Genomic DNA, 27,579 nt, shown 5'->3' on the forward strand with positions numbered 1-27,579 from the left:
AAACGCGCCATCTATAGACCAAGGTTAGTGTTGGTAATGAAATGTCAACGCAGTCGATAACAGTCGGGATCCGTATCGTTCATAAACGAAATAAACAGAATGGAAAATCGACTGTTCGAAGAAAAAACATGGCCGCGACACCTGTGACAGATTGACAGCGACAAATATCGAAAAACCTATAGACGAAACGTTGTTAAATTAAATTAAACAAAGGGCATTGAAGGAATCAGTTCGTGCAATAACCGTTCAAAATCCGAGTCCGTATTGACCCGTGCACCGTAAGTGAATATAATGTGAAAAAGTGCTGAAAATTCCAGTTCAAGTGTTGTTTTTGTGACCACCTGGCTTACTGCCGGGCCCCAATCTTATAAAAGATATGGGCGATGAACGTTTTGCAACCTATTATTCAAGGTCTCTAGTATTAAATTGGTAAATAAAAGTCCAAGTGTTCTATCATTATTTTTATTTTGTACATCTTGTTTGATAAGAATGTTGGTTATCTAAAAAGTAATTGATGAAAATACCTTTATGTTCTTAGAAATATTTTCGAATATCTAAGTTCACCTACAAGTTTATCGGGGGAATAAGTCAATAACGCACGCTAAGAATTTTTCAAGCTATGCCGAGTACTATCAGAGGTTCAGTAAACTGTTATGTATTTACAAATTGGCGAGATTAAGTTTAGTATGTATGTTCAAAGTATTCCTTTAAAATATTCAGCAATTATCAGATTTTTTTTTATTATCGGAGATGGGAAGTGTATTTATAACCGAACAATTGACAGTACTAGCAGATCCTTACCAGATAAAATTTGCATATTGGGACAGTGTTTTCTTAAAACCTATCATTTAAAATTTAACGTAGTTAATTATTTTGAAATTTACAGTTAATTTATTCTTTTTAATGTTATTGTTTCTAATTTGGGGTATTGTTATTGTTGATGCGTTTCTCTGGGTTAGTACATGTTTATTTTTCTTTGAATGCTTTCTGTTTAGATCTGTTTTTGATCTTTTATACATTCTGCGGTTTTCATTTTACTGCATTCGTTTAGTTCAACCTTTTCATGTATGGATGGTGCAGAATTTGTGTTTTACTTTGTTATTTATTATGCATGCATATTATTCCTTTCAGGTTTTTAAATGTTGAATTTTTTATTTAGTTGGACAATTCCTCGCATTAACAGGCTTTTTTTAATTCATATTCTTCCAATGAATATATTAAAATGATTTCATTATCATATATGATATATAACCAAGATTGATTTAGATAAAACAAAAACAATATATATACCGAAAATATAAACGTATAGTTGTTTTTTTTTTCATCATAAAAATTTACATTTTTAAAACTGTACAAGTTTTTTTACTATTTTGCTGGGAAAATTAGCTATTATAATTGTTTGGAGTTTTCAGAATTCAGTAAAAATAAACGAGGTAAAATAGTGTTTTTTATTGGCAGTAATTCTGAGTATATCAGCATAAATAATTAGTGTTCATTTGTGGGAATTCTTCATATTTATCACTGATAACTGTGTATAATGTTTAAATTATGCTTTTCTTTATATAAGTACTACAACGAAGTAATTGTAATTTTTTTATTACGAATCTGCAGTGATATAAATATATGATTTAACAAATGTACATGTATCACTAATTCATAATAAATTAATTATAACAAAGACCCATTACTAGAGCTCTTTAGCAATTGAAGTCTATTGGAATGTATTTAGCACATACCTTGTCATCATCCATCTGAATTAATCGACAACAGGCTGTATACGCTTATTTTACGTTTTGATAATGTGGTTAATAGAAAATGAAATGTTAAAATATTAAAATAATAATATCAAATATATTATGTTGATAAATTGATACTTTTTAAATTTCATATAAAGCCATATTTGCATCTAATACTTTTGTCGGATAACAGTTACTAAGTTAAATATTTAAGTGAAGAAACTAATTTCCAAATATTAGAAATGTTACTAACAAATTTAAATGTTGAAATTATTAAATAGGGTGGGGATTTGAATATATTATAAAATAGATAATAAACACCCTTTTGAGTGGATTGTTTACTGAACTGTAATATTCTATTGTGATGATAGCTACTTGGTTAAAAGAAGATGGTATCTTCAGGAAGAAAATGTTGCTAAGAGAGCATGTTTGGTTTGGTAATTGCAGAGGTAGCTGTTGTCTGGGCACCGGATGCCTCCATTGGCGGGCGACCCCCTGCCTGCCCGCCAGCTGAGGCGTATGGACCGAGCAGAGCGGAGCTCCACCACCTGCGCCTCCCTGTCCGTAGAGTCCGCTGATTCGGCGCAACTCAGCAGACTGTGCACCGCCCTCTACGACTATGAAGCTCAGGGTGAAGATGAACTCAGTTTGCGCAAATGCCAAATTGTTGAGGTTCTGTCCAAGGATGCCAAGATATCGGGCGATGAGGGCTGGTGGACGGGGAAGATTGGTAAAAAGGTCCGTAACTCTTACCTTTCAACGCTACCCCCCGCCAAGGACCAATCTATTGAATCTTTACAGGTCGGGATCTTCCCTGCCAACTTTGTGGTGCAGTACGACCCGAATCACGAAATCAATCATGTGGATTCGATCTTTGCGGACGTCAATCTGACCAAGATCGATTTTAACGAGCTGAAATTGGAAGAGGTGATCGGTGTAGGCGGCTTTTGTAAGGTAGGTGAATAATAGCTGAATTATTTCTATAAAATAGTACAATTATTACCAGGATATTTAGCCACAGTCCAAAGACAACGCGTATAGTCTGAAGTTCACGGGTTTTCCTACGTTGTGTCGAATCTAATTATTGTGTGTTTTTTTAATTATTCATTTATTGGTCTATTTTTGCAAATTTAAACATTTGCTCTTGATGGGCTTCCGCGAAAGATGAAAAGAAGATGTAATGATCTAACTTCATTATCATGAATACTTGAGGACATTGTGATTTATACTTTTATTGTAGGTTGATGGCTTCAATATGCCGGGTGTACCGGGATGTCATTATCGTTTTTTTTTCTTCGAAAAAAAAACTACATAATTTTCGATAAAATGGAAACATTTATTTATTTAAAGTATCGGCCATTTAATTCTATACATCTTGTCATTTGAAAAAAAAACTGTTTATCCTGTGTGCAAAACCATTCGAGTTTTTATTATCTTGCTGCTTAAAAGCTGCTTTTAAAGTGCTGCTCTGCAAGCGCGTATCCCATGAATGCGAAAAGTTGATAGTCAGACGGGATAGAAGGTCTGGAGAGTACGGCGGGTGCGATAATATGTCCCATCCAAATGCTTTCGACGCTTCCTTGACCGATTTTGCTTTATGAGACGGCTTGTTATCGTGCTGTAAAATCATTTCACCATATCTTCGGGCCCATTTTGGTGTTTTTTCGATTAACGCATGCACCAGGTTTCAACAGTTGGTAATTTACCACGCCACTCTGGTCCCATCAACCACAGAGCGTTGCGACCAAAATGATTTGACCTTGGATAGCCATGATTTTTTGCGCTTAGGGTTTTTAAAATAAATCAACTTTTCATCACCCATTACTATTCGATAATGAAATGACTTCCGATCATACCTTTGAAGCAGCATTTCACAGACGATTTTCCATTTGCTATCATTCAATTGATGTAGCACCCAGCTTCCCATCTTTTGGATTTCCCCATTGGTCGTAATCGATCGTTTCTTGGGTCACATTTAACGCTTGTGTCAATTGTTTCGAGTTTGGGTTGGGTATTCATCCAGTAACAATGCAGATTTTCATCTTAAAACTTTTGTGGTTTCAGCGGCTTTTTCCTTCTGATTAAAGAAAGAAAGTAACGCGTGCCGCAGATGCACGCTTTCAGGCACGAAACTTGACATTTGCAAGGAGGTATGAATCTATGACAATGTTACTTTCACAAAATATAACTTGATGTCAGTAGAATAAAATGACATATGTCAAATCATAACATTGCATACCTAAGCCTAGCGACATCTGTGAGAAACCGGTAATGACTTTCTGGTACAGCTGGTATTCGCACATTGAAGTATTTTAACACGAAATTTCCTTTTGTATGTTTGCTCTTGATAGGTTTTGACGAACGAAAGAGAAGATGTAATACAGGGTGTCCGTTGAGAAAGTTCGTGTATTAACTTTGGATTGTGAAGTTATAGTTAATGTTTGATAGTGGGGAGCGATTCTTTTGAAGTATTTTACCTCAGTACAATATTTGCCGATTACAAAATGCCCCCAGATATTTAAAAAATTGGATCATACTAGAACAAGTTCTTTGAAACAGGTTCAGTACTTAATAAACCAATGTTGTTACTAATCTGCGATATTCTCTACATAAAGAACAGCCTGATAATTTATCCTATCCTCTTTAAAATGGAGGATTTCTGGCTTGGGAGACTTAGGTTATAAAAATCTGTACCCTTGCTTAAATGAATCAATCTTAGATATGATTACATTGTTCCATGACTCCGGTGACAGTTGTACTGCTTTAATACGAATATTTAAGTTGAATTGATTATCTTAACGTTAGAATTTTTACTGTCTCTGGTTTTGATACAGATCGATGGCTACCTTATATAAAGTATAGCAGATACTTTGAATGGGATTTTTGGGAACTGTTTGTTTCTTTATTTGAGTAATGATAAAATTTAATATATAATATTATTAACTGCAATATATCATGAATACTGCCATTTATTATTTTGATATGTATTCCTTTTAATAAAACATCCAGAGCACGCCATAGATGGCGTCGAATATATTGCAAATGCAGTATGTAAGAGTGTATGTAAGATTGTATGTAAGAATGAATGTATAATTAGTGTTAAGCTCGGAACGAATTTTTTCTTCTTTTACCCTAATTAAAAAGAGATAGAATGCTGTTTGATACGTATGAACATGTAACTAAATCAGTCTATAAAATTCGATTTGTGTTGGTACTAGTCGATATTGTGGTCAACTTTCTACAGAATTCTTCAAAGTATTAGTGATAATAATTAGAGGTTGGAAACCAGCAAACGTTGTAAGTTAAAACGACGTCATAAATTTTGATGACGTGCATTGTCTGTTTTATTGGATACACTATATATTGATTATTTCCGCATTAGTATGTTATGATTAATAAAGGAAGCATATTTTTTAACTTTTGTTTTAATGCTCTTTATTGGAAGATGAAGATGTAATAACATGTAATATTATTATTTTATTTCTATGTATTTTTTTCCTAAACACTGGTACTTGATGGACTTTAACAACAGATAGTGACTATTCTCATTATAGTCGATCCATAGTGGGCGTTCGCTAAAAGGGTCTACTTCTCTTGGTTGAGAAGTAGACCCTACGTTGCTGTTGGGGAACATTCTCCATAAAATTTTGCCACAATCAGCGACAATCATTTGGGGCGTCATTCATTGAGCCTTTTGTCTTATATTTTGTGGGTGCTCGTTATGTATTTCATCCAAAAGGTCGATTTTGTCAAGGTCTATAAGAAATTCGCTCATTCATTCGACAAATATGTCTAAAATTGTTGGGAGTAACAAGAATTCATTTCCAAACGTTTGAAGGACATGGGAATGGTCCAAAAGCTTGCGCCGTATGAATTGAAGCTAACAGACATTGAAAGGCGTTTAGAGATACTGCTTCAATGGCAAAAACGGTTTGTTACGTCGTATTGTTTCTGGTGATCTATTACGAAGATGATCCGAAGCGAAAAATTCATGGTGTGATATACTGTGACCTGCTGAAATCTAAAGAAACAATAATAAAATGGGAAGTGTTACCCCACACGCCGTATTCTCCAGACCTTGCTCCTACTGTCTACTAAAAAATATGATTGTTTTGTAGATAGCCTCAAAAGATACATCGTTCTTTCGGGATTAAGTCTGTAAATTGCTTGAAAGACGGGAAAAAGTAGCGACTATCGAATAATTTGGATAAAATGGATAAAAACATCAAAAGTGATTTATAGGCCTCATAAGTTATTCCGTTATGATATTATTAAGTATTAAAAATTAAGTTTTAAATACGATTTCGGTAGTCGTGTTAAGAGACAGAGTGAGGAAAACTGATTTCTCTGCTTTATTTCTGATTCGAATTGCTTAAACTGTTGCTCTTGTTTTAACTTCATGCCATTAAGATACAACAGCAAGGTCTGTCAATTGCAATACCTTGGTCTTTTCTTCATTTATTCTTAAGTTATATGATCATGGATTGCGATCTATATCGTGAACAATGCTCACAAGTATCAGCATTATTGATAGCAAATATGATATTGGTTAAGAAGTTTGTCGCATCATCACATTAGATGCCATGTCTTTTTTAACTATGTTGAATAGTAACTATGTTGAATAGGAGTGGACAGACGAAATCGCCTTTCGCACACAATTAACAGTTTAACAACAGGCTGAAGTTTAATAATTTTTACGGGAACACGTTCAGCCTAAAATGAAAGAGGCACTCGGCATCTAATTTAATTAAATTTAATTAAAGTTTTAAAATCATATCTCCACAACTTCGATTGTTCCTGTTCCTGTTTCTTCGCGATCTCTTTAAAGTTACATTTGTATAATTTTCAACTATAACACTGCGTATAACAATGTACTATGTTTTGTCATGTTCTGTTGATATTTGCAATGTTCTGTGATGAGATTACAGAAAAGTAAACAAGATACTGTATATGATTGATTAGTTGAGGGCATGTACATTTAAATAAAATGAATAAAATTTCAATTTGGTTTAGTTATGTATCAAATGTTGATTATTTATAGGCTCGTATTTCGTTGGGAAGCAAATTTAACGATATTGTTTCTTTTTCGGAAACAGTTCATCACAATGCGATTACAGTTATCAATATATTAAGATAATTGGTGGAATTTAACTTATATCAGTGGATATTTATTATGTTAAACAAATTTGCTAATATAACATATCTTATTCACTAAATAACAATGTAATATAAATAAAGGTTTTTAATTGAGGCATTGAAAACATTAATGAAAACAAAACACACAAAACAAAGTTGACGTCAAGTATGGTATATTTCATTATCGAAGTAACAGCATTTTATATTTTATTATTTTAACACCACCACCTGCTCTAAATGTTCTTTGTATGTATATATTCTTCCCTTGTAATTTAATTTTTCGCCCAGTAGGATTTATGTACTTTTCATACACTCCAAACACGTACAGTATTATTTTCAAGAGCCAGTACCCATCTCTTGTGTATATGTATATGTATATATATATATATATATATATATATATATATATATATATATATATATATATATATACTCTTATTAAATGTACATGATTACACAAATTTAATATCCACTAAGAACCGTGATTTTAATATTGGTATATGTAAATTTTACATCTAATTTATCATCATTTAACATCCCTATCCTGGTAATTTTGTTGATATTGCACGTCTAGAACATGTTATAATTTTAATTTACAGTTCAATTTTAGCTATGTTCTCGTAGATTTTTTTTAGACTTTTTCTGAATCTCATTAAATTTTCACAACCATATACAAGAAATTAACAAGTGAAAACATAACCATAGAATTAGCAAATTATAAGCATAACCTAATATATATTATATTGAAGCGCATGCGCAGAATGAACCAATTATATACCCTATCTTGTTCACTTCCCCTTTACCTTGTTTTGATGGAAGTTAATATGTTATTTAATAATAGGTATTATATAATATTTTCTTTGTTCAAGGTTTATCGTGGCGAGTGGTGCGGCAACGAGGTAGCCGTGAAAGCTGCGCGCCAAGAAGCCGACGAAGATGTCAACGTTACGATGGATAACGTTATCAAGGAGGCGAAGCTGTTCTGCCTCCTCCGACACGACAACATCGTCTCACTGAAGGGAGTATGTCTTCAAGAACCCAATCTTTGTTTAGTGAGTATTAGATGATCGTGGACACCGTCCGTTCCGTATACTGACAGTCGCTATGTCATCTTCCAGGTATTAGAATATTGCCGAGGCGGTTCCCTGAACAGGGTGTTAGCGGGCCGAAAAATTCGACCTGACGTCTTGGTGGATTGGGCCATCCAGATCGCGAGGGGCATGGACTATCTGCACTGTCGCGCACCTATCTCCCTCATACACAGGGATCTGAAGAGTTCGAATGGTAAGTTCTGAGGAGAAACATGTGCTATAGGTATAGGGTTATGGTTTTGTATAAAATATTTTTAAAATTTTGTGATATATCTTGAGCAAGGTATGTGTTATTTTACTTGCGGTAATTCTACGTAATATTTTTGAGATTTTGCTCTTCATTAAAATATTGAACAGAGGGAAAGTCTAACAAATAATTATTTCACATTATTTACACTAAAAGATTATATTGGTATCCAACAAGCCAGGTGATCGGTTTAGATATATAAAGTATTTTAAAGTTTTTATTTGTACAAATTTATTTACTAGTTACTTTTATTTATACGATCAAAATATTAGTAATTACAGTATGTTAACTACTTAGGCTTATCAGCTAAGGTTTTTCAAATGCGATGCTTTAAGCAAATTCTGTTTCGCTCCGAGATCGTATCCAGCAAATTCAAACAACAGCAAATTCAGAGTTTGGACATGTCTATCGAATGAAAAGTGACAGAAGACTTCTGTGGCGAAGTCGACGACCTTTTCGGTAGCAGGCGAACAATTTCGAAAAAGACAAATACATATTGGTTGTTAAATAGACACTCCCCCCAAACTCAGGCTATAGGTTGATGTTATGCCCTGTTACTAAAAATTGCAGTATTTATTCTAAGCTCGCTAGGAAAATCTTTCAATATTTTTCCGGTACAAAAAAAGCATATTTCTTTAAATCTTGCACTCGTTAAATTTTATAAGGATAGAAATGCTATACATAAAATAGCTGAATGTTTACGTGTAGAACATCTGGGGTCTTCAATAACTGGAGCAGGCCCTCGATGCACTTTTTTCGATTTAAACAGCAAGCTCGGTGTTGGCTCATTAAAAAGCTCATTAGTTTTGGATGATGTACTAAACGATGCCTAACTATTGTTCGTTTGTAAAAACCACGTCTAATGAATGTGATACCTCTGAAATATATCAGTATCTTATAGGGAGGATTTTGTGTGCTGTATACTGACAACATTTTGTGAATGCAACCTCAAATCATTCTTATATTTTTTATATATTTAATTAATGTTTATTTTAACAACGTTTGAATGTAAAGCTTCAATACTAATATTTTTTATCTGATATGCAAGAAGAGTACCATAAAGCTTATATTGTAATAAGTCAAAACAAATTCTACTTATGGAGAGTATTGTTGATACTAATATGTTGTTCAGTATTCATCACAAAGTCTAACAAACTAACTAGAATAACAATATTTGCAAATAATTGTAATTTTTTTTTGGTATTTTTGTTAAACCAGTTGTGCAAACAGGCAGAATTATCGAAATTGGCATGCGAACTGTTCTCGCTCGCCAGGCACTTTTCTCGGATGTAATCGGGAAATTAGTCATAGATTCAATCCAGTCATAAATTTTACAATCACTGATGCATGATTTCCATGCTGCATTGATGTGAACAAGTAATATTCAGAAATGGCTATGTCTTGTAAGTAAGCTGGGTGCGACTGGAACGAGGAATGTATTATTTAGAACTTTTCCATTATATCACCAAGCGTTGTCATGCAAAAGGACGACTTTTCATCAGTTACTTGCTGTGGTTAGTCTTTTTGCAATAATACGGCGTTCAATTTGCCCAGGTGACTTTGAATTTGCTTTGGTGTAGATTTGGATGACTCTCCTGAACTGAACTATGAATTTTGCGCTTGGGATAATCATAACAGGTCAATTGAAAAGTCTCCAGCCTACCATAGTAAAACACTTTTTTTGGCAAAATTAGTTTTTTTTATTAAACATGATCCCTTCTTCATACACTGATTATAGCGACCCTCCAGCTTTTCAATACCATTTTTGTAGTACGATTTTATAGCGCCAACTATGTGTCAGACCGGGGACTTTTCAATTGACCTATTTTGAAGCAAAGGACAAATCGTACTATAAAAATGGTATCTAAAAGTTGGAGGGTCAGTACAATCAACGTATCATCCTTGAAGGGAATTATGTTGAATAAAAAAAACTAATTTATGCTAGACCGGGGACTTTTCGATTGACCTGTTCTCTGTTCCTTAGAGTCTATACCAGTCTATACCTAACCAGAAATTACTTTCTGCTCGGCAGATGATATTATCGAAAGTTTGATGGACAGAAGCCTGAGATAAAAATTAGAACAAGCGTTATTTACACCACCGTCGCGTCTCTCACCACCCCAGGCCGTGACCCCGCTCTGTCTCGTAAAAATTCCGAACGTCCCCAGTGTCGCTTGGCCCGCTCGCTCTTTATTATCCTCGCAAAATGCGAGAATATTCGCGAATATATTTAGATGCGGCGCGACCTAGGCCGTTTTTATGGACGCCCGAAGAAATGCCAATCGATTGAGCGGTCTAAAAGCGGGCGCCGCGTTATGGCTTGCCGATGGAAAAAAATTGAACCCTTCGCCGGCCTTTTAACGAAACGTTTTTCGTTTAATTCTTTCTGAAACGGAAAATTAAATTGTAATAGGCCTATAAATTAGTTTTAAAGGATTTTTTTAATTGTGAAAAATCGCTACAATGTATTTTATTCAAAGTATTATCCATCGATAGCCGCTATTTTCCCCCATCTTTCAGGCAATTTATGGATTTCATCTCGAAAGAACGATGTATTATTATAACAATGAGGCTATCCACGAATAGACCCATATTTTGGTATCTTCATAAAAAGTGAAGCGCTGTTCAGACACGTCACGACTCGTATGTCGAAACAAGCAGTAATCAGAAGGAGCAAAGTCTGGAGAATACGGTGGGTGGAGCAGCACTTCCCATTTTAATGTTTCCAAATATATTTTTACTGTTTTTGCAACGTGTCGTCGAACGTTGTTATACTGAAGAATAGCAAGCTGAATCCGAACGTCTTCTCCTTTGTAATTTTTCTTTCAGAAGTGTAGCTCTGATGACGTTGTTTATTAATTTCTTCACCACAAGGCGGGTTCTATTACAAATACACAAATGTTCCGCAAGATAATGATTACTAACTATTTTGTTTTAAATCTAGAAATTCATTTCGTTGGCATCAACATTTTATGAAGCGAATATAACACTTTCGTTCAATCAAATATTATTTTTATAACGTTTAGTAATGTTTAGGAACACCATCTCGATGAATTCGGTATTTGATTCAATAAAGCAACAATAATTAGTAGGGATTATAATTATTCAGACAATGTGTCAGTAGGAATTTTGCCATTACCAAGTCCAGTGTTTGGAAAAAATTTCGTCAAATCGGTCGTTCTGTTCATATTTAATGGCTTTTTACGTATTTCCATAAAATTATATCAATTGCAAATAAAACTCAGAACAGAACAACACCATTAGATGCAGGTTGGAAAGTATCTGATTGCCTAATTAGTGAAAATGTCGATAATAGTCTATAGTTTCGAGATGAGATTCGACACACGATAGACTGTGCCACTTATTAATTGGAAAAGAACAGTTCACCACGAGCTACTTCTCGACCTTACTAATTATAGAGATGTTGTTTTTTGTCATGATGACTTTCCATCGCCCAATTCTTTGATGACCTGTCAAATATAGCGAGAGAAATTTAGTGTATCCACCATAAAGTTTGGACATAACACCCTATATACTTTTCCTCATATACATTATAGTATTAATTCCACAGTTTCACTACTAGATACTATTTTTGTGGGAGCTCCATTTCATGTAGCATTAGCTCTGCTGAACGGTGATCTTGTTGGTTCATATTATATACCGCTTATGCGGTAAAAGTTAAACAGGACCCATAACATTTGTACAAATTGATGCAAATTTCAATAACGTCAACGATAATGGGTTCAATAACATTTCCCAATCAATCGAACAGTGTTACATTTCGACCGGGTTGAGTACTTTTACTATGCCCGAAGAACTGGTTTTGTCGTAATAGATAAAAAAAAATAGCAGAACGAACGAAAATACGTCAGTCAAGGTCGGAGAATAATTAAACAAAAAACAACAATATGCGATGGTAATTGTTGCTTATTAACACCTTTCGGGGAGCGTGACGACGTCACATCGGGTGATGTGATTTTGTTGATGTTTCTTTCTTCGACTTTGTTGTTGACGGAATCTTTCTTTTATAGTTTTACTGAGCGAAGCAATCGAAAATGACGACTTTATGTATAAGACACTGAAAATTACCGACTTTGGCCTAGCCAGAGAAGTATATCAGACCACAAGGATGTCGCAGGCTGGTGAGTTTAAGACAAAGTCTCTAGTTTCCCATATTATACCAGTAACATTGTATTGCAGGAACCTACGCTTGGATGGCGCCCGAAGTTATTAAGAACTCGACGTTTTCCAAGGCGAGCGACGTCTGGAGTTACGGGGTCCTACTCTGGGAATTGCTCACTGGCGAAGTGCCTTACAAGGGCATTGATACATTAGCGGTGGCCTATGGAGTAGCTGTCAATAAACTCACCCTCCCAATACCCAGTACTTGTCCCCAACCATGGAGAGAACTAATGGAAAGTAGGTGACAACCTACCCTTTATTCTCACCATTTTATACCTTGCTATCTTAAAAAATCAATCATGTTTTAAAATAACTTGAAATTGCAATAACATTACCGTTGGAGAGATAATTTCTACCACTACTCATCCCTAGCTTCTTCACTACTTGTTCGTCTAAAAGTTAGACCAAAACAAATAGTAATCAAATGAATAAATGTTTGGTTTATATGGAGAATATAATACCAACATTTTCCATTTATTTGATGTGTTTCATGGAATAATAAAAATATTTCAAACTACCAATAATGAGCGTTTTTCAGAAAATTTTTACTATATTTCAAAAATTGTGGTTGAACAAAAATATTTTGGTTAATGGTTTGGCACAATATACCCATTATAGGTAGCTCTTTAACTCTATACTCTAATCTAGGGTTGTCATAGTCAATCTATTTTTTCATCAATTCAGTCAATAAACAGATCAAATTAATCCCTTCCAATGACGATATTGAGAGGTTTCCTTATCATTGGATGAAGTGTTACACTTTAATGAAAAGTCATCATCAGTTATAATATCTTGATTAAATCTGCATTCCATTGCATTTGTTTTATTTTTAAAATCGACCAATTGATTCACTAAACAAAATAAATATATATATACTGATGAAATATATTTTTAAATGATTTCTATAAATAATGTTCATAAAACAGAAATACTTAAACGAAAAGGTTTATTTATTTCTAACAATTTTCAACCCAACAACCTCATGGATTTTTTAGGATTTGTTCACAAACATTAAGAAATACAATACATCATATAGGAAACTAATACTAATAGTTATATGCTAACAATTGAGAAGAAAACATATACTATACATAATTTGATATGTAAAAGGAATACTTAAGAAACCACACCTATCAAAATATATCAAGCATATATTAATACTATAGTAATAATAATAAATAGTAATCCATGAATAAGATATATACATCAAATGTTATAGTAATGAAATAAATTCTGAAAAAACAATTATCAATAATCATACATAAATATTTTTTAACTAATAATTATTATATGCTCAGCGTTTAATATGGTACACAAAGAAAAATTTCTCCCAATAAAAGCAATACTTTTTGTGGCTTTTTTCTTTCGTGTATTAGCAGGTTATAGTAGAAATTGATATATTTGTTTCAATCTGTAGAATGTTGGGAATCAGACCCACACAATCGGCCCACATTCGAGCAGATCCTACAGGACCTGGACCATATCTTCAATTCCTCTTTCACCAAAACGCCTCACGAGTCGTTTCACAATCTGCAAGACGACTGGCGCCAGGAGATTGAGGAGGTGCTCCTTGAACTTCGCAGGAAAGAAAAGGTAAATTTCCGCTCTTCGGCGTTTCGTTAATTTTCATCCTCTCACGACCCACCAAGTATCATGTCTAACACTCATCGCTTACTAATCGATATATTTTTTATTTCCGCTCATCTCTGACCGGTAAGGCCTGCAAGACATACGAAGAGGTAAATTGGGTGTGTCGTTAGGTGCATGCCGACAGTTTGGGTTTGTAGAAAATATTGCGAGTGTACATCAATAGTACGAGGGTTATTCAATAAGTTTTTAAACATCAACGAATCCTGACGTTAGATATGCTATTGACTAGAAATATCTGTTTAGCAGATATTTTTCTTGCTGATATCGCCAGAGGTTTTAGGACGCTAGTGTAAGTGGCCTGTATCTACATTTAAATGTTATCTACGAAATAATTGCTTATGCAAGAAGGTCGTGTCGTTCCATAAAGAGTATATTACGCGAGTTTTCTCGCAATATCCGCTATGAATAGTTTTAATAATGCGGGAATCATGGTGAAACCTCAAGGAATACCAGATTTGATGGATTTCCAGTTGGTGATGTTTGAGCTTAGTATCTAAAACATACTAGTACACTCTAAGCATAAAGGAACAGTTAAACAGTTGGTTTTTGGAGAATAAGTGACTCAGAAGAACGCGAAAACGGCTAAATCTGGCGTCTAATGGAAACTCGATACTTAGTTACTGTATCGGTTCAATAAATATACCAAGAAATATATCATCACTTGCTTTTTAGATGGTTTAACATATTGAAGAAACATCTCCAAATATTTATATGAATAAATGAGATTATGCTGCAAAATAAGTAAATAAACCCAAAACAATTGTTTTTCAATATTATTTAGCTTCAACTTATTGAATCTCCCTCGTATCTCTTTCATTAGGAAATGTTTTGGAACTTAGTACTCTTTTTATGAATTAAATGATATCACTTGTTTTTTTATATCGTGTTATTTCCAAATACTGTAAGCATGTATTAAGCATATTTATATGTGTAGCTTCTAACAATAATAGTATAACCGTTTTCTGTTGTTTCGTAGGAGTTGCGGAGTAGAGAGGAAGATCTTAACAAGGCCCAACTGAAACAGAGAATGCACGAAGAGCAGCTGAAGCAAAAAGAACAGGAACTGCACGCCAGAGAGATGGATATACTGAAGAGAGAGCTGAACTTTATCATGATTCAGCAAAGGACTCCTACGCCGATCAAAAGAAAAGGTAATATGTCTATCTTTGAACGTTTTCTGATTCGATTCGATTATATTTTAAATCTCCAGGAAAGTTCAAACGATCTCAGTTGAAGCTCTTGAAGAAAGAACCCGGCTCAATTATCAGTCATCCATCCGACTTCAGGCATACGATTACGGTGCAGCATACAATGGATACCAAGGGGGGTTTAGGCGGTGTGATCAGCCCTAACAGCCCTCCCGGATCCCCGGCCATTCCTCGTTTCCGAGCAATAGCCCGTGAGTATTCATGTGATTTGTTTTCTGTTCTATCATTCAGATGACCGAATTGGCGTCATCTTCTGTTTTAAATAATACATGCGGTCTCGAACGTTTTCTGACTCTAATTAGAAATTCAAGTATTCACGGAGCACTTGATTTTTCCTTAGAGTCAAACCTTCGAGCCGACGTTAGCATGCCCTCTTTACTCGCATGGCGTTCACTCGATTTTTTTCTTAGTTTGAGAGTGTGTGTTGTGTTTTTATACAGTGATAGATTTCAATATTAGTTTTTATTATTATTGTTATTATTTATTTATTTATTTATTTTGATAAAGGCTTTGCAACTTCTCATCACCGTCACTTGTGTCGCTTTTCTTGTTTCGTTTATTTAGTTTAACTTTTAGAAGATTTCGAGCACTATTCCCCAATAAAAGGCGACGCGTAAAAAGCGTTATTTCAAAATTAATCGCGTCTGCCATTTCTGATATCGGCACGACTTTAGTACTTTGGTACATCGGCCGTGAAGTGGTCGTGGAGGTATATAGTAACCACAACACACACATCCTGGAAGAAACGGTCGAGTTAATACATGCAAACGTTACTGGTTGTCTCCAGAAAGAACATTCAGAGTCATTCAACAAATGAACGTTGAATTACAACTGCAACTGGGTATATCAGTGCTGTAACAGGGCCATTTATTCATATAATAATATCTTCCTGAGATATTGGTTAGATCCTCGCAGCTTAATGAATAGCATCATTGAATGTCTTTTCATTGGACATTAATTTAGGCTACAATTAAATAATGTTAGATTATCGAGAAGGAAGGTTAGGTTTGATATGAATCAGTTTTGTTAACTGTACCGATTTGTTCATTAGTTTATCATTTTGCTTCATTATATCAGGCCTATACGTTAGTTTTAAAGGATTTAGAACAGATGGTGTTACTGTGTAGTAATCGCATCGAGTACGTTTGTAACCAACTTCACGTTGATGGTTAACTGACATTCAGTATGTGTCATTTCGTCGAAGTATGAATAAAGTTATCAGTGCATTGAAAATGTCTGAATTTGTACGAAGTCAATTACATTTGCGGGAAGTTTTACTTCTGTACTTTAGTTTCAAGGAAAAAGCGGCTGAAGGTCATCGAATGCTGTGTGATGCTTATTTATGGTAATCATGCTTCATCGATTTCAACATATGAATACTGATTTTTACATTTTAAAAGTGGCGATTTTGAGACCGAAGACAAATAGGCATTTCTCAATGATGATCCATAAAATGCAAGAAGAATATGCAAAATTATTGGGAGTAAAACAAGTAACAATTTCCAAACGCTGAAAGAAGATGGAAATGATGCAAGAGCCTATAGATCTTTTGTGTCATATGAACTGAAACCAAGAGGCACTGAAAGGCGTTTGGTTATGTGTGAAATGCAGCTTCAACGTCAAAATCTGAAGGGTTATTTAGATCGTGGTAAAAAGTGGATCCATTACCATAATTCAAAATGCTCTATATTTTGTGGAATCTGCTTGGTGTGAGCTGCTAAAATCTAATGAAACCATCAATGGAGATCGCTATCGAATACAATATATAATATAATACAATACAAAACCGAAAGCGTGCTTGATTCAAGCACTGCGCGAAAATATAGCCGGAATACGAACAAAGAAACAACAATGTTATTCTTCAGCATGACAACGTGTTGCCAAAACGGTGAAAACATACTTGTAATTATGAAAATGGGAAGTGCTACCTAGCCCGTCGTATTCTTCTGACTTTGCTCCTTCTGATTACTACTTGTTCCGACATATGAGCCGTGACCTGTCTGCCTAACGTTTCACTTATGATGATATCAAAAAAGAAGTCGTGAATAGTTTGAAAAGACACATTGTTATTTCGAGATGGAATCAGTAAATTGCTCGAAAGATGGGAAAAGTAGCGGCTAACGATATTTGGGCTAAAATACATTGTACCGTTTTTTCATAATAAAGCTTCAAATTCAAAAAAATAATTTAAAACTAATTTATAGGCCGAAAAAAGAACCGTTTTGTTTAAAAAAAACAATGAGAAAATATAGCTATCTTCAATCACTAATCCACCATTAGTTGAGTTGCAATGTTACAGATTTTAACAATTTCTTTATTATTATTACGGGTGTATAGCCGTCTCAACCTCTTAAAATTTTTCACGGTACCCTGATTTAAGACATTTTAGCTTTACGAATTTATAAAACCTAGCGACTATCAAGTGATCAATGTGGGCGTCATTTCATCCAGTCTTGACCGGCGTGGTTACACTTGCCGTTAATTTAGATGATTATCTCGTCATATTTTTTACGTTTTCCCATATAACAACCATAATATTATATATAATTATATATTTAAGGTTTACCTTATATCTGATCTAGCACCAACTTATTAGTAATTGTTTCAATGGTTATAAAACTTTTTGGATGATATAATATTCACTAATTATGTAAATTCTTTTTTTATTTTAGTGATAAAGGTATGATATTCTGCGATAAAATAACCTGTACGTACAAAATGCGTTTTCTTATTAATTAAAATCCTTTGATCTTAATTGTTACTATTATACTTTCACATTTATTAGCTCTACGCACGCTCAACCCAGTTGTATTTGTAAAAGAAATGTATTGGAGATTCCCGGGATTTTCGCGGTACCACAGATAGCCTTTTTGTTCCCTAGTACCAGCCGACGGCGTCAAAGGTAAAACTTGGGGCCCGAGCACGTGTCATCAACGCGAACGGGGCCAACTGACAATGATGAGGCCCACCGACAAGCATGCCGCCATCTGGTCGAAGAGCGCCCCCAACCTAGACAAGACGAGACCATCGCAGGGCCATCAGCATCACCCTCACAGCCAGACCGCCCCCGACTTAGGTAACACAGCTCCCGATAGCACCAAGTCCGCGTATTCGACGGGCTTCAAGATATTCCAAAGACTGGTGACTACCCTGAAAGCGTCCGAGTGGCAGTTCGGTTCCACGCGCAATCACAGCATAGCGGCATCGACGCCCAAGGAGACAGCCGCGGTCGCAGCCAACGCTGCCTCCTTGCGCAATAACCGGCTCAGCCGTTCGTTTGGCAATCTCACGGAGTCACACTACGACACCGTCTTCTCCACGCAGAAATTCGTTATACGAAGACACATCAGTGGTTCCATCAATCTGGACTCGGACGCTTTCAACTGGGATCGAAAGACTGACAAAGAATAGCTACCAGAACGTCCTTTGTTCCTCATCGTCTGTATTTGTCTGCTCGACTTGCTATTTCAACGTCCTAACATACTTGAATTGATCAAACCAAGGCATACCGGTTGCATATTTTCTCACATCCAGTTCCTCTTCAATGTTCCCTCTTACCAGACTCTTAGTAAGTTTTGCGTAATCAACATTAACTTAAGATTTGTTGCAATGAAGAAGTCTGATACCCTAACCCTAAATTGATTCTAGTCATGATTGTCAGTCAAAATTATTCATTCAGTGAAAATCAACGAAAAACTGTATGATAATGATTACATTTGTAAGAAATAAGCATTCTCAAGTCGTGCAGACAGATGCGATACAACTCAGTTTTTCCAGCGGCTCGATGTTATGCAGCCAGGCAAAGCGCGAAACTCTCGCATGTATATATCGAAAAAGAAAAAGACATAAACAAAATAAAATACGGGCTAGTGACCACGTTTACTTAATTTATGAACGCATTTCAAAGGATTTGCGACGATCTTCGTTTCGGTCTCACTATTGACGCTTTAGTTTTGATAGTATGACAACGGTTGTCTTGCATGATTACATTATAAAACTGTTTAAGTATTGATGTGCGTGGATTAGTTTTGTTCCGATATTTCGTGGAGTTTGAGGATATTCTTAACGACTCGCACTCTGATCTTTATTTCACTGCCCCATCCATACACAATCCTAGACTTCTACAGATTCCTCTGCAATAAAATGATTTTTTTTTGTTTCTTTTCACCGCCACAAGATGGTCTCCCGAAAATAATATGTAAGTTATATCAACTACTACAATAGATACGAGAGATAGTACTCAGTACATTGTTGAATTTTAGTTGATGATGTCACCCGAACCAGTCTCCCCTTCGCATGTTTTTAGTGCCCCCTCCACACTCCCCACATCCCCCACAATTTGATTTGTAATCTGTAGCTTATTAATTGATTAGATTTTGTTTTTTTTTTTGATTTTTTGGATTTTAAGTATTCTACTGTAGCTGTGTGTTTAGCTTTTTAATGCCTATTTTTTAATTTTAAATTAATTTAATTGCTTTTGATTTTGAAAACGCCTCTTTGTCGGGGTCGTACTGTCGTTTGTTGATGACAATTATGTCGGCGATAGTTATGATACGACGGTAGCGACGGACCAGGAAAGAGGCGTGATTCAATTGTTCTCTTTGGTGACGGTCGAAATTTGTAACATTTTATATTTAATAAAATCCTATAACATTCTAATGTTGCTGTTTATTTCACTTGATTTCTCGCTGGTTTATTTGACGATGGGGCCAGGTGGGTGTGTGACTATTTCGAACTCCTATTTGGTTCGGATTAGTAATACCATTTACACCCGCTCCTTCTGTCACGTATACGGTAACAATCGCGCGTCGATGGATATCTGTCACATTTATTTGCTCATTGTGTTAACGCTGACAAATAAATGTCCTATAGGAACTGTAGATCCGTCTCTCTCTGGTTTGGTATAGGGTGTTGGGACATACTAAAATATTAACTTTTTAAAAAAGAAGTCGCAGGCTTTATTCTTTATACTAATGCGCCTCTTCCAGGACCTTCAACCCTCACCATCGAATAACTATATTAATACGTTTTATGACACCCTATACGCCGTACGTCTACAGTTCGTACATTCTCGATATATGTACTGTTTGTCGAAAAACATATTCAAGCTGGTGGGGGAAACGTTTGTCTTTTATTTTAGCTGAATCTTCCAAAGCCAACTTAGCGTGTTTTGTTCACTCTTAAGTCTCTGTATTTTTGCTTAAAGTTAGAAACTATTGTTCATTAATTTCTGTACCATTGAAACTTGTTAAAATTAGTATGATCATATTTTTTTCCTTATTTTTATATTTCTAAAGATACTATTTTCAGCATAGCTTGGACAAAATCATCCACACTTTTAGTTACTTTTATTTTGTTTTTATTATTACTGAACCTTTTCGAACCGTTTATATTTGTACAGAATATGTTGTTGTTTCTAAAGCTTCTTGTCTCGTGATCATTATGTTATCCAACCATTCGGATATTCGAAAAAGGTAAGCATCCGATATGAGTCGACAAACAGTAAATATTGTCGTGTTTAAGAGTCGCCACCAAATGGCGGATAATCATTGGGCCGGTACTAACGCTGATTGAACCTTTGAACTAGTTGTTGAACGAGTAGTTGTTGGTGTTTTTGCTCGATGATATCGAAACGCACTCCCAGTCGAAACGTTTGGTTTGTTTGACAGATTACGTGCCGCCAGAAGACTGGGGACCGGAATATCCAATCGCCGGCGCCGTCAGACATAACATACCGATGCCGACGCTGTATAACGCTGATGGTAAGTACCGACAACGAGGCAGCTCAGTTCCCCTACACGGGTATCCGTATAACAATGTATTTCTTTGTAGGTCATAGGCTTAAACCAAAGTTAAGTATAGTAGAACTAGTTCTGTACAATATCGCCGCTATGTTAGCAGGTGTAGCGTCCGGCTACGACGTAAGACTGTCGAATATATCGCCGCTGCATCCGAGCTTGCAACCGAACAGGTAAGGCTTGCCATTAAACCTCCATTCATCACTGGAACTCATTTGCCAATTTTTTCTTCGCTTTACAGTAGGATCGAAGTAGTGGATATGCCAGCGTGGCGCCCAGTTGAACCTCAAGACTACGAATACTCGACGGTGTCTGGATACAACCATAACACTTATCATGGGCCGACGAAGCACTATAGACCCATGCTAACCGGATCGCAACTATTGACCTTACAAAATGAGGAGCGAAGGCCACTTAGGTATGTTATATCTAATATTAACTTTATTAACTAATATATATTATTTAATATTTCATTAAAATTCATCAAAAAGTTGTTAAAGTTAAAACATGTTATACACAATATTCAGATATTTACTAAAGTTCTTTCTGTTCTGAATATCTTAACATTAAATATGAATGATAAAATAGAAACATGCAGAAGATGGCACGAATAAAGCGCACTTTTAAAAATTAAAATAAAATACTTATTAACTTTTAATGTAAATAAATCTTTATGGTTTATTTTTTGAAAATTATATTACCACATTATCTCTTATAGACCACCAGTAACATTTGTCTAAAAGAGATTATACATTTCCGAAAACACGCCTGCCAATTGCTTGGTACTTTGGCGTCATATTTCGAATAGAATGTTTGGATCACTGTTGAAGACTCATTATTTATATAATCAGAAATATTACTTAATATTAGTACTATCTAATGTAACAATTGATAACTTATGTTGAAATTGTACGTTGTTATTGCCTTAACTTAAAAAACTATAAAGTAAAATACAAATTGTCCAAAATATAATTAAATATTTGAATTTTTATTATAAAACATTCTTTTCTTTTTTATATACATATTTTTATACGTATATAATTGGGCACTATCCATATTATATGTAATGTAAAAATGCATGCAATATTTTTCATTTTTACCATCTGCAGCCCTGTTCACTTTTTTCATCCATCAGAAAAAGCATCACCTAATTATTTTTCTTATTACGTTGCCTTGCTCAGGATGTTATACATAATTAACCGTCTACCATTTGCTGATATAATATCTTAATAAAATGTTTCCTTAAATGTGGTTTTGTACATTCTATTGTCAATAAATAAAGAAGCCTAGAGAGAAGAGATAGCTTCGAATACAAACGAATTAAAATAGCTTCCTGCTACCCTTAAATCACATTTAGATAATATAACAAAATAGCAGAATCATAAAATTATATGTAACAATTCATGCTTGCAACATTACCACATATACCTTAAGTTCTTAGTCTTTTTGGTGTTATGCGTATCTTCGTGAAGCTGAAGGTACACATTCGTCTGTTTCAAAAGGATCTGCGGTTAAACACGTGTAATTTTCAGTTTTCAAACATCTCAGTTCTAATGTGTTTCGCTCTAATGTTATTTCCTTTTCCATACATTAAGGGAAATAATTTGTGTATATATTACGTATTTCAATTTAATTATCGATGTAGGTTTTAATGAATGAAGACTTACTATTAATTAAAATTACAACCAGGAATTGCATTTTGGTCTAGAGATTGCATCTCATAAGAGGTTCTCTGAAGTTTAACATTGTTTACTTTTAAAAACCGTTCCTGCGCTAGAGTGGAATCTTTTGGAGAATAATTAATTTTATTTTAATCTTCACATCCTGTAAAACAACATTCTTATTATATTTTGGAAAATTAATGTTATAACAACAAATTTCCCCAAAACTGTATACAATAATAGCAAAAAAAACAAATATTTTACGCCTTTGACATGGCAGTGTTTGGCATTAACATTAAAAACAAAACAAAAGTGAATTTTATTACCTCCCACTCGTTACAATTCTATGGCATTGTATAAATGCAAACCCTTTAATGTATCATATATTTATCGATAGGTTTACGGATTCTCCACAGCATCACGCGCCCAATCCATCACCGAGAAGGAAATCGAGCTCGACGAGTAACGACGGGTCCGATCTGTACGGCCCCTTCGAGCGTAACGCCACCATATACATTCCAGGAGATTACCACGGGTAAAATATCGGATGCCTGCCAACGGTACTTAAAATAAGAAACGAACTCGTTATTGCAGATGCCAGAACGAGTCAGGACACTGTATAGGATGCAATATCAGACAGACTGAACCGTACAATACATACAACAGCCAATATGACCAAAGTTATGGTTACAGTTCGGAGCATAGTGGTACCACCACGACGTTGTACGGTTACGGTACGGACTACGCGTACGATAATCCTAGTAGTGTAAGCAGCCATAGTGGTTCAAGAACTCCGCAAAGGTAATTGAGAAAAGAAAAAACCGCTTGTGATATTCTTCAGTGTTGTATTTACTGTAGGTTACCAGTTCAAACTCATAAGAGGACGTCTTCTAACGTGTCCAACGCCAGTTCGACGAACACTAGTGGGTCTAACGTGAATCCCAGTTTTCGGTAAATAGTAATGCTTCTGGTTTCGATACGTGTATAATCGTAAATCTGTTCTAGATTGGAAGAGGATTACACGGCCCCTCACTACCTACCCAGGAGGCCTCAATTTGATTACGATTACAATTCATACTCACGAACAAATTCTAATGAGTTGAATAGCTTCGAAAGGCCGAACACGCTGGAAACGGTGAGAGTTGCATTTCGTTGTATCATGTGTAATTTCTTTTTGACCATATGATTTGTTTTAGGCCGGGTATACTAAATTACGCTCTAGCTTGAAGCGAAATAATTTTACCGCCTCACCTGGCGGACATTCCGGTGGTAATACGCCAACCAATCCTACGCCACCTGATAGCTTGACTAGTGACGATAGCTCATATATATCTGCGAAGGATAGCAACAACAGCTCTATTAGTAGGTAAAGAACTGTTTTTGTCTATTTCTTATTAACATAAAACCTTAGTGCTTTGACCAATATTATAGAATCATTGAACAAATGATGTGTCAAGCGTATGAAAAAGTAATCCATATATTAAATTTATATAAAATACGTTTTAATAACTTATATTCAGTAAAATAAGAGGCATTGATTATAGTAATAATAGAGTGAAAACTCAATAGGGGTCTCTAGAGAAACGTTTCGCGTCCGATATCTAGATGGGGTTATAATCGCCCATCCAAGTAATTTACTTTTTTTTACAAAAGGTTTTAAATTTATTTTTTTTACGATATCTGATTTACGATGAAAAATTATCAATATATTATCGACACGTGGCAATATCGAGGGATAAAATAAAAGATATATAGCTCAAAGACCAATTAATAGTGTAATAAAACAATTTTGTTGCACTCTGGAGCATGGGATATTGCATTATAAACTATCTTGGTTAATTAGCCAATATATTTTTGATACTAACTTATACTTATTTTTGTTTAAAAATTAACACTTTTAAAGCAGTTATTAAAATTTTAATTTATGATATTTAAACAAGTTTGTTTCTAGTTGGGCAGTAAAATTTTGCACTATTTAAGTACTGAATAGCTCTGCACCAAAATTCTTCATGTATTGAACTTACTGTTAATTCTCCCTTAAAAGGTTAGTACTCAAGAGCTATTCTTTTAATGGAGTTGCAAGTATCATAATTATATGCTCCAAGAATAAAACAATATCTTTTGTTTACATAGCTTATTTCTGGCACATAATATACATACTTGAATGATTATTAATATGAATAAACTTGCCCAACTTATCAACTTATTTTTTAAAGACAAGCGGATACTTCTTCAAAGAAAAACAATGCTGCACTATACTTATACTGTACTATTAACTAATATACTAATGAACTAAGACTAATAATTTATTCACTAAAGAGTATTAAAAAAAACAGTTATTAAAACAAATATTAAGTTCAAAGTAGTGACATCTAGATATTGAACGTCGCGAAAAATGTTTCCAAAATTGTTTCGCAGGCATCTTTGTGGCATAGATCGAAATATTTAAAAATATGTAATACGGGAAAATGTGTATCAAATGTAGTGTGTGTAAAATGTTGATTGTATATGTTGGATAAGGTAAAACAACATTTTTTGATAAAGAAAGGTGCCTTTTTTAATTGAACGTTCAATTAACGTTCTGGACAGACAAAAAAATTGAAGACGAGATTTGAATGCATTACTCGATGAAACTGTTGATGGGGCTTGCTATTGACTACAATTAATTAATTTGAGCTGAACACTGCGCGAAAATAGCCGGAAGCAAAGGTAGGAGCAAAGACACAACAGTGTTCTTCAAGATGACAACGCTCGATCACAAAACCTGTGAAAACATACTTGGAAACATTAAAATTGAAAGTGCCACCCCATGAATTTCTAGTATCAATCGCCGCTCTTAATATATACTTCAATATCAAGATGGCTTTCCATCACGCCCTGTTTTAACACCTTCACTGCTAACATTTTGTAAAATTTTGGTGCATGTGGTATAAACTATAATGAACAATTGACAGTAAATTTTGTCACCGACGTCTGGTTATTGGCATCACTGTCGGATTTTCCCATCGACAGCAGTGAGTTTGTTCTCTGTTTTCTTCCGCATTTTCACATTCACCTGTACAATATATTTTAGATGTTATCTTATGTTCCCTAATGTTTTATTATTATTTTCAGGGTCAGATTTTCACCAACCACCTTAATTGACTTACCTGACATCCCGTTACCCTTGCAGACGCGACGAAACAGGCAGAGGCCATCCTTAGCCGAACTGGACCGGGATTTCCTCTCATAATCGATCGCGAATACCAGCCAATTTTCATTTCGACTTTTGCCAAAGCTGCAGCAGCTTCTTACATAGGGAATAAGCTTCTTAGACAAAAGCAATATTTTATATTTATATAATCTATACTAGTCGTAACTTTTTTTTTCGAGGAAAATATATTCTGGCTTTGTTCGCCATCATTATCATCATCAGTAACAGAAATTGCTTTAAAAGCTTTTTAAAAAACCAATACAATGATGATGTATTAACTCGATAATGTTATATATATCAGAATTATTTATAAGGTTCGATATATATATGTTTAATTTTGCATTTTTATCAAGTAATCTAGTCAATGAAGCAAAAATCGAATCAAAAAAAGAGTTTTTAATTTAACTGAGTGGTAATTAGGTTTTTTTTTTATTTAAAAGTTATAATGTACTGCTCAATGATCTGTGTAATTTTTAACCCACAGTGCCTGTGTTTTGAAGGTGAAACGGTGGACGATAGGCTTCGGGGTAATAAGTTCATCAGAAGCTCGGCCCTATCGTCCAGTACATTGATACTAAAAGTGATAACGTTCTTAGTCATTTATTGTGCAATGTTTTCTTGCATTAGGATATCGGTTTTAATGTAAAAAATCGTAGGGTTTCTATTATTACTTTTCAGTAAGGAAAAGTTTCCTTAGTTTATTTAACCAAAGTGCCATGTTATAATGCTAACGATGAAGCGCCGTTTTCACTCTTTTGTTTAATATCTCAAAACTGGTTAGGCCCTCCTCCCTGTTATACCAGCGAGGATTTTCACTTACGTGGAAGTTTCGTCAGAAGCAATATAAAATGGCATCACAAAAAAAAACAATATTGCATGGACTTTATTATCGACCAAGACTGTTGTACCCATTCCATTTTAACGCATTTTTTTTAAATTTCGTTCTTTGCACAGACAAACGTTGAACTGAAGTGACCAATTTTTTAGCATTGAACGTACTTTTTGTTTTTAGCAAGTAAATAAATCAACGCGTACTTAAATTATATGATATACATACACAGTTGTATATATTTATATATCAAAACGCTAAAGTATAAATAGGGTTCTTGAGACAGAATTTAATATAATATTATACATAATGTATATACGATATATATGTCTTTTTTACATTAATAATATTAAATTATTGAGCTAATGTTAAACTCAGTCAGTTTCAGTCGCTTGAAATTCGATGAAAACAAAACCCCCCGACCCCTCTACTACTGAGGGTTTTATTTTTATGAAATACCTGTACTATATATTTATACATATATGTATTAAAGAAAAAAATATTAACAATGTTCAAGTGGCCATTCTAGTATAATGATATTATATTCCTGGATAAATTTAATAACGTGAATCCCGGGGTCTTTGTTAATATTCTCCGGGTCCTTAACGTTACACCATCAGTCAGTCGTGCTTCGATAAAAATTCGTTTTGCGGATTGGTCTCCCACCACCCTCGATCCCCCTCACCTTATCTGTCTCTCAAAAGTCTAGTTTGTTTCTTTCTTTTTGTTTAATTGTATAATACATTCCAAAAATAAAAATGAAATAAAAAAGTAAACTTAATACTCTGTAATGTGTGAATATACAAAGTAGCGATTAAAACGAAGTAAATAAAATCATTTATTTATGA

At 34.6% G+C, this 27,579-nt stretch overlaps 1 protein-coding gene across 7 annotated transcripts; it reads left to right on the forward strand.

The window, feature by feature from the left end:
* Positions 1-54: 54 nt before the first annotated feature.
* On the forward strand, positions 55-27,579 carry LOC143191483 (mitogen-activated protein kinase kinase kinase 11). 7 transcript variants are annotated; one of them, XM_076396634.1, is made up of 20 exons: positions 55-411; positions 2,184-2,474; positions 2,538-2,690; positions 7,742-7,924; positions 7,991-8,156; positions 12,242-12,352; positions 12,411-12,629; positions 13,810-13,985; positions 15,019-15,193; positions 15,253-15,441; positions 18,132-18,326; positions 20,920-21,012; positions 21,083-21,221; positions 21,290-21,466; positions 23,107-23,244; positions 23,304-23,510; positions 23,568-23,660; positions 23,715-23,844; positions 23,906-24,075; positions 25,824-27,579. In XM_076396634.1, the coding sequence occupies exons 2-20, from the start codon at positions 2,208-2,210 to the stop codon at positions 25,939-25,941; spliced, it is 3,099 nt and encodes a 1,032-aa protein (XP_076252749.1). In that variant the 5' UTR covers positions 55-411; positions 2,184-2,207; the 3' UTR covers positions 25,942-27,579. The 7 variants fall into 7 exon arrangements, with proteins under 7 accessions (XP_076252749.1, XP_076252748.1, XP_076252753.1 ...); XM_076396633.1 differs by having other exon boundaries at positions 82-429; XM_076396638.1 differs by having other exon boundaries at positions 82-429; positions 23,906-24,071; positions 25,824-25,987.

Source organism: Rhynchophorus ferrugineus, unplaced genomic scaffold (genome assembly GCF_030347505.1).
Source record: "Rhynchophorus ferrugineus isolate W39M unplaced genomic scaffold, kcgeb_rfMv2 rfM2, whole genome shotgun sequence".
NCBI lineage: Eukaryota > Metazoa > Arthropoda > Insecta > Coleoptera > Curculionidae > Rhynchophorus > Rhynchophorus ferrugineus.

Coding starts and splice junctions, on each gene's coding strand:
- LOC143191483 (XM_076396634.1), top strand. CDS start 2,208: ATGCCTCCATTGGCGGGCGACCCCCTGCCTGCCCGCCAGCTGAGGCGT. Junction 2,475..2,537: donor CGGGGAAGATTGGTAAAAAG/GTCCGTAACTCT, acceptor GAATCTTTACAG/GTCGGGATCTTCCCTGCCAA. Junction 18,327..20,919: donor CCAGACCGCCCCCGACTTAG/GTAACACAGCTC, acceptor TTTGTTTGACAG/ATTACGTGCCGCCAGAAGAC.